The 12,463-nt window shown below is 37.8% G+C and overlaps 1 protein-coding gene across 1 annotated transcript in view; it reads left to right on the top strand.

Moving 5' to 3' along the window:
* The window catches only part of LOC124168165 (transcription factor SOX-1-like), a 63,944-nt gene that overhangs the window by 20,673 nt on the left and 30,808 nt on the right, over window positions 1–12,463 (top strand). The window contains exon 2 of the mRNA XM_046546288.1: window positions 1,930–2,124. Coding sequence (XP_046402244.1) covers window positions 1,930–2,124 — 195 coding nt within the window. The remainder of the gene's footprint in view (window positions 1–1,929; window positions 2,125–12,463) is intronic.

The raw sequence follows: 12,463 nt of genomic DNA, 5'->3' as shown, positions 1-12,463 counted from the left end.
CTTGTCACCTGGTACCTACATTTGCATCAAAGACATCGAATAAACAGTCACACACAAATTCAATTTTTTTAATAAAAAAACATTTGAAATGAATTTGGGTGTGATAATTCATTCTCCGTCTGCAATGCAAATGTACCAGATGACAAGGTGCCGTACTGATATAAATCGTGGAAGGAATGGAGAACTTTATCTTTTTAAACCCAACATAGGCATGTTTTACCAAAGTTGTATGCTGTATCGAAGATAAGTTGCTGACGTCATGAGATTATGCGGAACCAATTACCACTCCTCATCAACATCTTTCTTTCGCATATCGGCTTCGCGTTGTTTGTAGCTCTTTTCACTACAGAAAGCGATTCTGTTATTGTACCAGATGATGGCTATGTGAACCGTAACGCGTCGTATGCATTACAATAATTATTGAAAAAATAGCTACCTATTATTTAAATTTTACGAACTTCCTGCACATCACGCCTGAATCGGTTGAACTTCATTGTGGGGAGGGAACGCTTAGAAAATTGTAAAGAGCTACGGACCACGTGAGGCCGATGCGGGGAAAAAAATTGTTGATGAGAAGTGGTAACCAGTTCCGCATAATCTTGTTACGTCGGCAACTTATCTTCGTTAGGGTATTAAAAAATGGTAAACTTTCCCTCTGGTGTATTTTCCCATACTAAGTTCTCATACTTTCACCTCTGATTGCTTCTACATTTATCATTTTCCTCTCCTATCGTCTCACAAAGAAACACTCGCAAATATTTCATGGGCTAATTGCTTATATAGGCTTCCGCGTCTGATCGCTGCTGCGTTTACGATTTTGCTCGTCTCATTAATGTACCAGATGACAAGGTGCCAAGTTGAAACATAGGTTGTACAGTATTGAATTTATGTGGAGTTATAAAGCTTTGCTATTCAATACGTCCATGAAGTTACGCCCGAAAATAAAAATTATATAAAATAAGGGATAGTTTGAGTTGGTATCAAATATGCATGAGCAATTAACACGCTGCGTATGGATGGCTAGATTTATCGTATTTTTTTCCCGAGCGTTCGGGACGGCTGACGAAGATTCTCGTCATTCGGGCGCTTCAACTTTTAAAACATTTTAAAGCGTACTATAGGCATTTGGTATTACGTTTCCATTTGTTGTCCATTACTTATTGTGAATGGACGTATCGTAATTTTTGATTAGGTAAAGTTATATATTTTAAACATCAACTTATGTTTAAACCAAAGGCAGTTTGCCCAAATTGTTACATATTTTGGCACACACATATTAAGCAGGAGGTCGAAGTTTTGTCATTTTTTTCCTGACGCGAGGTTTGCTTGGTGACGGAGATTAAAAAAACCGCCAGAACATACCGCTAAAAGGAATAGGGTGGTTTCCTATTATTTTTTATTGCCTAATTCGATCATTATGGTTCTCGCTGCCGTCGTGTGAGGTTACCTTGGGGCGAGGCTTTGAGAGCCGCTACGATGCAGGCTGCTAGCAGGTAGCAAAGTACCCAGCTAGCACGTTGCGCTTGGCTTAAATAAGGATTATTATTACCCCATCAAACGAAGGAAACTTTCCGGCCATAGGCAATTTTAATAAGTGATTATTAAGACATGTTTCCCTGAGCTCAGTGCCTCGTGCATGCATTGGTAATCTCAGATGATGTAAAACTTATAGAAACAAGGTCCCTTTGACGTCACGTGGAGTGGCATCGCATGGGCGCCAATCTGGCCTTTTTCAAATGCGGTTAAAATTGACCATTATCATTCGTCTAAACTGGGAATTATAAAACCAAATAATTTGAAAATTATGAATACACTAATGGTGAGAAACGAATCGCAATCAATGCCTTTCGTTTTCTCTGACGTAGGAAACTACCCTATTTAAATATCCCGGTATGCAACGTGTTAGCATGTTTCGTTAATGTATTCCAGGTGCGGAGTGGAAGCTGTTAACGGAGGACGAGAAGAGGCCGTTCATCGACGAGGCCAAGAGACTGCGGGCGATGCACATGAAAGAGCACCCGGACTACAAGTACAGACCCAGGCGGAAGCCCAAGACGCTGAGGAAAGAGGGATACCCTTACTCCATACCCTACCCATCGGTACCCATGGACGCACTCAGGGCAGGTGAGCTTGCCTCTAAAGGCTAAATATCCAGGAATTCAGGGTTCGGGGTTATGTTCATAAGCTGGACTCAGTGCTTTCTCACAAAATATTATTTCAGTGGAACTTGGATAATTCGAACATCAAGAGATCATTTAAAAACTTCGAATTAAAGAAGTCCTTGATAAATAGGTCCAAAATAAGAAACTTTATATTTATTAAATATAAATACTTAACCATAAAATAAAAATACTTTGGTCTATTCCACACTTTATTTAAAAATAGTACGATCCTGATGTTAGCATGATATGTAGAAACTCGAGTCGTAATATTTAAAATAAAGTGTGGAATGGAACAAGGTATTTTTATTGTATGATGAAGCAGTTCCATAAAGTAACGCCGGAGACCGTGTGTTATATAAATACTTAAATATACTTAAATAAATATGAATATTAAATTGACAATCTTGAAATATAAATACTTTGATTAACTATTTAAATAAATAAAAATTTGTAGCACTCTTCCACAAAATGTTTTTACTTCGAGCAACACGTTTCAGCTCAAAGAGCCAACATCTGGTACAGGACCCAGATGATGGCTCTGTGAGCCGAAACGCAGTAAAAAAAGTTTTGGAAAAGTGCTACAATCTTGTATTTATTTAAATATGTCTAACTTCCATCAATTGAAGCCTGAATCTGTTGAACTTACTTTGATTAACGCCCATTAATAAGATTAAAGTAACCTCAAAACAGGGATATTTATTTCAACAAACTACGAAGTAAAGAATTATTTTTATCCTAACCTTAAAATATCCTCAGCAACATCTGAACTGCTGCGCACTACCAACTTATCTCGTCATCGTATACGTTTATGCAAGATGTCATAGCATAATGCACTAAAATAGAATCATAATAACCAACGAGATTAAAAGCATTGAATACGTACTTTATTGACTAACAGAATATTGAAAAATAAACATAAAGCTCCTCGAATGGCAACCATAAAACAAAGCCTATTGCTTTTCAAAAAAGGGTGATATTTTTGCCTGTTTCCTCGAATTAAGTCTCTCGGTTGTTATAAAAGATAATTTATACCTTTGTTTGACACACCAAAAATTCGAATTATCCACAATTTTTTTGCATTATTTGAGTACATAATGCTAGGAACCAAGAGAAATATTCGAATTAAAAGAATATTTCGAATTTAAGAAGTTCGAATTATCTAGGTTCTACTGTAATGGGTTGCATCATTCCTGCTCGGTCGATGGCATTTTTTTTAGCGAGATATAACTCTTCTAAAAATTATGTTATGATATAGAAATTTTTAAAGCGGGTACACAGAATTATCATCTCATCAAACGTGAGCATGGTGGATTATAGCTTATCTCCTTTCGCCACGAGAATCAAATATGGTTGATGACTACTCATCGTCTTACGCTATGAACATCATAATTTAGGCTCACGGTCCTGAGTATTTAAGACTTTGTTTTTTATAAAGGAGCGACCATGTATTTTGTTTCAGATTTTTTTCTAAATATCAAATATATCCAATTTCTAAATATCCAATAAATCATACTATATGAATAAATGGCCATATATGTTCCCATTCTCATTCGCAGTAGCTTCTTCTATCTTTCGCAAACAAGACATGAGACTATTTTAGAAACAGAAGCGGCTACCACAAGTGTTATGTTTAACTCTGCAATATCGTAATGTAAGCTACATACAAGATTTGCCGACGTACCAAGATCAATGACAAAAATTAAAAATTAGTTGCTTTCATCGGATTTTATACGCAGCACTAACTTCACATTTTACCCGAAAATAGGGCTCTTTACTATTCCCTCTGAAGGTTTAGAGCTAGCTCTATTTCTTTGTTGAGATTTAGTGCAAGACCTGACTACGAATTATAACTGCAAACATTCGAAAGGTTTTGTACCAGAGATATTACAGCACACAAATTTTATAAGCCACTCCTCACTTAGTGATGGCACTCTTCAAAAGCGTTGGAACTATTCTGGATTGAAAGACAAGGAGTTAGGAATTTCTCTATCGTTACAATCAAAAACTATAGCGATGACTTTGTTTTCAGCGTTGGATGGTTCGGATTATTTATGCAATCGAAAGTGTCATTTTCTAGGCAAAATTAAGGAGATTTCGAGTCGATGTTCGAAACGTCTGCATGAATGGACGCCCTGACCCGATGGTCTACCCGTGAAAACATCTTGAAGCATCAGTCATCCCCTATTTTCCACAACCATTCGAGCGTCTGTCACCCTCGTATTTCTTAGCGGGTGAAAAATATCTTCAAGGGCTCGTTTTTACGACCACCGACATTATCACACTGTAATCGGTTTGTGGCCAACACGTTTAAGGCGCTTGAGACCGTCTAGGAAGCTCTCCGGCCCGTGCACGCCGACGCGAGGGAATATCTTGGTCCCATCCGATGTCAAGCAAGGACGGATAATGATTGATAATGGTTCGGCACCTTTTGTTCTAGCCCACCCGAGGAGATGGGAGGAGGAAAGATTCTTATCCCTGGGTCGTAAAGATCCTACATAGCATCTCTTTTTCCTCTCAGATGCCAGCTACTACATTTTCTCTCCTCTCCATACCGCAGAATCCCATCCAACCTTTTTTCTACCTGCTCAAAGTGACTATTTTATGGATCCCAGCCACCCGGAGAATTTCTCAAAAATCAAAATACGTGCCATTCATGGGTCGGCAGTTAAAAGGTTACGACTTAGGAAGACGTCGCACCTTTATGGATACCATTTTCGTTCTGAGCCAGAGGATATTCTACGCGCACATGACGGCCGAAAGGGCCGGGCGATAAATTTTCTATTGGGTTTAATAATTATTTCAGTGATCAGAAAAATAACAATCCACTACGAAGTCTACAAAGATCAATAATATTTCGACTCGTTGTAACAAGGCTCCGTAACAACTTGGCAGCATATTTAGGGCTTTATTCAAATGTTCATTTCAGTGGTCAGAAAATAAACATTCCTCTCTGAAGTCAACAAAGATCAATAATATCATGTTGAATTCTGACTGAATGCAATAAATCACCGTGACAACGTGAAAGTATATTCAGTGCTTTCAAATGCTTGAGACGAAACTAAAAATTTCACTAGTGATCTCGTTAAAGCAACGTATATCTATATTTTCATCGTATTGTGACATCAAAATTCCATATATTTTCCGAGATTCTGGAATCAATAACCAATGTGATATTGTAAACGGATTGACAAATCTTGAATTTAATTTTTACTGCTAGGCATCAGAATGTCAAGTGAACAATCCCCATGGCAATGTTAAAGTGAATTGAATGAAATCTTCTACCCTTACTTAGTACAAATGCATTATTTCGTAGGTAACTGAGCGTAAATTAGATGAAATTAAGCTCTTAATCATTGGCAATACATATTTCTTCATGCACAAAAACTGAACCTTTAACTTTACCTGAAAAATAAAAAAATATGATGCAAAATAACATTACTCTCAAAAGGTCATTCAAAGAGAACAAGCAAAATATTTTCATATTAATAATAGTTAATATTACGAACGTCGCCCAGGTCGATTAATCATAGCGGGAGATGTGAACATCTGCGCGCTCTAAGTATTGCGGCTGACAAGTTATGAATAGAACTGCGAAGGAACGTGGAAGGGCATTGTGAAGTAATGGTACGGTCATTTGCTAACCCATAACGGGATGCAATCGAAAGGAACAAGGAAGCATACATTCAACTCAAAGTCCATTCTAAGGTTTTGTGTTCCATTAGCAAAGCGAAAGCTTAAGATATGCAATGCTAATGGCGCATAAAGTCACATGTTAGAACATAGAGTTAGGTACTCCATGGTTAGGAGAATTGATCATATTTCTGTAGACCAAAACATTATATTCCTTCAAAAATTATAATCTTTGGCATGCGTTTCACCTATTTTAATTTTTTGTTGAAAATTAAAAGCCAGGACTTCATAATAAATTCAATAAACCCCTATTGATTTTTATAAATGTATGTGAAATTACTAAGTGCACGCTTTTCATTTTCAATATGAATGGCAAATTCTACCAAAAAATTCCTGAGACAACCTCGATTTTTAAAATTTTGAAGTGACTCAAAAATACATTATCGAGAATTAAACCAAACCTAAAATATCAAGTTACAGTTTACGTCATAGGCTCATCCTAGTAATAATGTAGCATCAGTATCAATTGGCCGCTGAATTGTAGCTACATCTAATGAGGGAATTTTAATAGAATTCAGAGGACCTCATTGGAAGGAATGGACTCCGGGATTCAGCTATGTATATATGTCATAATTAGTATAAACATTATTGGGCACTTTTATCTACTGCTCTATATGTCTTGTAGGATGCCTAAAAGGGCATTTCACCAGGTTTCAGACACGCTAGGAAAAACTTGCAGGTACGCCAAAGTTACACTCATTGTCAGATTTCTTGCTCAAGAAATACCTACAATCGAATGACTGGATGTGCTTCATATTTCTATGCATTAATTCGACAACTTGTTCATTGTAATTAAGAAATATCTGCAGCGATTCACTGCCAGGTATCAATTAACTATTACCCCCTCAAATGCTGCACCTGCGTGCCTTAACCCGAGCAAGTAATTTTAATCGCCCATTGAGTCAACTAAGTCCAATTAATAGAAGGTTTTAGAGCGTAGTTCCACTTTTATCTGCACAAAATCGCAGAATGATGGAGCCATTAACTCAGTCCCGAAACCGTAATTCAGTGAGAGAATTCGGCAGAAAGTAAATGACTCGAAAGTAAGTAGTTCGGAAGTAAATGATGAGTAACAACGAGAAAAAAATCTCCCGATTCAGCCATTCTGCCGCAACTTAAAATAAGAAAACTCGAAAGTAAGCTCTTACTCTTCAGGAGATGGTAACGATTTCTGTTTTTTTTTTTCAGGGATTAACCTTCACTGAGGGATTCAAATAATGGGTAGTTGATCTTTCCCACAGTTATTTAATGAAAAAAATGTTAAATCTTCCATTTACTATAATTTTCTGCACCTGGTGACCAGTTCTGCATAAGCTCGTGACGTAAGCAACTAATTTTCGATGGAGTTTAAAAATTGGTAAACTTGCCTTTTGCCTTAATTTTCTACAAATAGTTCACCAATACTTTCACTTCTGATCGCCATCACACCCTGTTGCAATTTTCATTTCGCTCTCTTATAGTCTCACTAAGGAACACTGGCAAATATTTCATGGGCTCACCGCCGCTACCGAGGTAGGGTAAAAGGCTGAAGCGGCATTCCAACGCAGTTAACAGAACGACAAAAATCATTTCTTAAATCTCTGTTACACCCTAATCACATCCCTTCGTTCTCCAATATTTTAGCTCAGCAAATTATCTTCGATAGGTTCTAATAAAATTTGTAAAATTGCCCTTTGTTCTACACCTGGTGACCGTTTCCACATAAGCTCATGAGGTCAGCGTCTTACCTTCGATTAGGTTAAAAAAAATTGGTAAACTCGCCCTTTGCTATAATTTTCTACACCTGGTGACCAGTTCTGCATTAGCTCATGACGTCAGCAACTTATCTTCGATGGGGTTCAAAAAATTGGTAAGCCTGCCTTATGCTATAATTTTTTTACACCTGGTGACCAGTTCCGCATAAGCTCATGACGTCAGCATTTAATTTTATGTGGGGTTTAAGAAATTGGTTAACTTGCCTTTTACTATAATTTTCTACTTCTCCAATACTTCCACATCTGATCGCCATTACACCCTGTTGCATTTATCATTTCGTTCTCTTATAGTCTCACAAAGGAACACTGGCAAATATTTCATGGACTCACTGCCGCTACCGAGGTAGGGTAAAAGGCCGAAGCGGCATTCCACCGCAGTTAACAGAGTGAAAAAATATTATTTTTTTATCTTTATTGCACCCCAATCTCATCCCTTCGTTCTCGACCATTTTAGCTCAGCAATTAAAGTTACCCGGTGTGAAAATCGGTGGATAAAAAATGAACCAAGTGGCACCGCAAGAAATTGAGCGTACTTTTTCCTGAAGGGTAACATTTTGGGACAAACTGCTTCTGCCGGCCTGCTGCTACGGCTTAAAGGTGTTCACAACACCGTGACATTGCGCTTTCGAAATGTTGTATACCTTGGAAATGAGCACCACTACGGTAAATAAGCTATTAGCGGGTGCTTCTCATGATATGCCGAACACGCAGAGGGAAGGATGTAAGCATGTTTTTCACCTGAATTTAAAGACCGAGCGTTAATATTTTTTTAACGCAGGTAATTCGAAAAAAATGATGGCCTAATGAAGACAATTGTCAAGGGACAAGTAGATGGCAAGAACGCATAACGAAGACCTCGAAAATAATAAATGGAACAGGTAAAGAAGGATGTGAATGAGTAGAAAAATAGAAGAAGAAGAATAATAGAAGAAAAATAATAGAAGAATATAAAAATAAGAGAAGAAAAATATAAGTGAAAGAGGAGAAAGAGTCCGTGGGGTCCGGACCCCCTCTCCCCCGAAATATTAAAACACAATTTTTTTCCTTCGTAAAAGAAAACAAAATATTGAAAAATCATGAATCAAAAAATATTTCATTGACAAATGAAGTTTTTTCGATTATGAAAAGTGTTTAAAATAGTTTAAAACCCATTAATTGGTAAACTGTTTTTCAAAAATTTCCCCCCCTGGTCTTTAACCCCCCCCCCCCCCCCCCCCCCCCCGAACGAAATTCCTGGCTACGCCAATGGCTGCGTCAAACCAATCTTAGGATTTTTGACCAGTGATGTTGATTCATTTGAAAAAATGCCTTAACTCCAGAAGATACTCACACACTTAGTCAGTTTATTCGTGGATTTAACGGGCGTGATCATGCAATAGGGATGTGCGAGTAGTACTTTATGATCTCGAGTCGAGTTGTAAACTACTCGCGAGTATCGAGTCAAGTCGAGTATGTTAATTTCTGGACCAGGCAATACAACCATGCAAGTTCCAACAAATTATCTTTTATCCAATCCTCTACTACATTTTCTATTCTGAATCCTTATCCTAATGTAAAAAGGAAAAATAAAAAGGGACGTTGATGATAATAGGGTAGTTCCCTTCATCAAAGAAAACGAAAGGCATTGATTGCGATTCGTTACCCACCAATAGTGTATTCGTAATACACAAATTATTTGGTTTTTGAAATACCGGTTTAGACGAATGGCAAGGGTCAAATTTTATCCTCATTTGAAAAAGGCCAGATTGGCGCCCATGCGATTCCACTCCGCATGACGTCACAGGGACCTAGTTTCTACACGAGAGGATAGGAGTTATACATCGTCTGAGGTTACCAATGCATGCATGAGGCACAGAGCTCAGGGAAACATGTCTTAATAATCACCTATTAAAACTGGCTAAGTTCGGAAAGTTTTCTTCGTTTGATAAGGTGTTAATAAACCTTTTTTAAGCCAAGCGCTACCATCCAGCAAGGTACTCAGCTATCCGCTAGCATCCTGCGACTTATCAGCGCTAAGCCTCGCCTCAAGGTCACCTCACCGGGCGGGAGGGGGAACCAGAAATACGACGTACGGAGATATTTCCCGGCATTCATACTTAATCGTCGCGTTTTCGCGCGCTTGAAAATTTTCACTTTTCATTTAATCGCGAAAAATAGATGTTGTCATTTAAAAATCTAAAAGCGTGAAATACGTACTCCATGAGTAATAATCTTTCGATTAAAGCAATAAAAAAATAATAGGAAACCACCCTATTGTGTCAGTATTAGGAGATGAATAGAAATAAATGTATCTTAAACAGTTGAAGCATAGTTTAAATGAATTATCCCTAATAATACGTCCAAAATTTAATTAATATATGTATCCAAACGGCTTGGAAGAGCCCTGAGCAAAGGCTTTTGCACAATAGTATAAAAAGGTTGTACAAGTAAGTTAATCCCTGGCACACTGGCCTCGACAGCTATATAACAGAAACTACTCGACTCGACATTCGTAATACTACTCGAAACATTCGACTCGAGTACCAACTACTCGACTCAACTCGAATTTTCGATTATTCGCACATCCCTAGCATGAAGTTTTAATTAGATATTCCATTCCGTGGGGCATACGCGGATTGCGATTTGGAACATTTCCTTCAAAATTCAAGGAAAAACCATGGCCGTGTTTCATTCGCCAGTCACGGTCATGAAGCTTATGCGTAAACTGACATTCCGAATTTCATCTATTATATACATGATTTTTTAAATTAAGTTAACAGGGCCAAGGGAAAAACACATTCAAAATGAAAATTTTAATTTCAGCACTTCAAAATCGCAAATTCTATCAAAAAATACTAAATAAATATTAATAAGATGAATAGGAGGTCTTGAAGTCATCCATGGTAAATAAAAAGTTGTATGAGGGTGGCACTCTCCACGTGCACATAATTTATCAGATGAAGTGCACTTGTTCACTGCGTGAATTCATGAAACATAACTTTCTTTCAATAGTACACTAAAAGGTTCGTGCTCAGCGAGAATGTGTTTGGAAGTGTAGAGGATCCTAAGGTGGATTAATCTAGGTCCCCCAGGAACTCAATACAATCCACTTTCAACTATTTTATTACTTTTGATTTTCACTTGGAGTACTTAAGAAGCACACTGTCAGTCGCCCATTCCTTCATTGACTTCCCTATTCTATTCACAATAAGGCCTACTCTCTTTCATTCTATAAAAAAAAAACTTTCTCTTACTTCCTCTCCTTCGTTTACCCAACATTCTACCCACTACCACTGTTTTCATTATTCCCTCCCCGCCCTATCCATACCATCTGTCTCCTCCGTATCTCATCTAGAAGCTACCTTTCCTCGCCCACCATGTCCAGCACTTCGTCGTTCCTCATCCTCTCCGTCCACTTCATCTTCTCCATTCTTCGCCAAGCACACATCTCGAACGCTGATTCTAGTGCTGCTAATTTATGAGAAAAATGAATATTGATGGTATTCACAGATTTCAGCAGTCGTTTACAAATATCAGAACTTCCAAGCTCACAGGGAAGAAATCAAGTATAAATTTCCCTCAGTTGGCAATCCTTCTTCATCGCCCAACTACAAACCCGCACAAATTCCCACCGTGCTCCGTGCCGTCGCCTCCGACACCATGTCTGCCACAGCCTCGACTCACCCCTTAAAAAAAGAGGAGAAGAGAACATCCCCTTTCCCTCCCTCTCTCTATCCTTTCTCTGTGTCAACCCCCACATCCCTTAACCCTTCCGTGACTGTGCCTAGAAAACTTACGCGAACGAATCTATGCGGTATCTCAGGTACCCCATTTATAATTCATAAATTATATGCGGTGTTTTAGTCTTCCCTGTGATTCAGCACCGTGGATATTTTTTAAATGATATTATATCTTGTTTTGCATAATTTTGAAATACATTGTAGGCAACATTTAGGTTTTTATATTGATTTTGTGCGAAATGGCTGGAATCGTTTATATTTTGCTATTGTAACTGTACATTGGCTAATATGCTATGAAAAAAACAAGTAAAAAAGGTGCCATCATGTAGAATATTGGCGTTATTGAAGTTAAAATATAATGAAATTTATTGCATTCAACGTTTATTCCTGCACTCACATAACAAACAACCTCCCGCTAACAAACAAGTATTTTACCGATCAAGGTAGGTTTCCATGGAGTAAGTACTTAAGAAGAATTCCGGGAGCCTCCCCTTGCATGCGCATTCCTCTTCGATTCACAATCAGCCCTACTCCCGTTCATTCTTTCTAAAAATCCTGTTATTTTCCTACTTCCCCCTCGTTTACCTAACAGGATGATTTTCTCCATTCAAAGCCATGTCTTTCAAGTAAATGCTGGATGGCGATATTTGGTGGAACCTGGTGACAGGACAGATAAAAAAGATACACTGAGTTGTATGTTTCACAAAAGTTGAAATGACCGATCCAGATTTCGACATGTACACTGTCATTTTCAAAGATCTTTGAGAATGACTTAGTGTACATGCCGAAACCTGGGTCGGTCAATTAAACTTTGGTGGAACATGCAACTGCGTATCTTCTATAATGTTTCTAGTTATATTGTAATTGGGGAACAGTTCGTTATCACATAATGAAATTACAGAAATCGGTTCATTTAATTTTACATTGAATAATTTATTATTAATTATGGTAACAACCTCAGAAAAGATTAAGCATACGGTATGCAGCCCAACAGAAATAGGCAAGCATTACACATTTAAATGTTTAACATTCTGACGTAATTAGACCTATGAATGTGTAATATAACATAATATCGATAGGATAACCTCGAGGAAATATCTTATATTCTTGATGCTATATTGTCTTTTGGGAACAGTTC

The sequence above is a fragment of the Ischnura elegans genome, chromosome 11 (genome assembly GCF_921293095.1).
Source record: "Ischnura elegans chromosome 11, ioIscEleg1.1, whole genome shotgun sequence".
NCBI classification, from domain to species: domain Eukaryota; kingdom Metazoa; phylum Arthropoda; class Insecta; order Odonata; family Coenagrionidae; genus Ischnura; species Ischnura elegans.
Note: the sequence above shows the minus strand (reverse complement) of the source record. Positions and strands in the feature narration are given on the sequence as shown.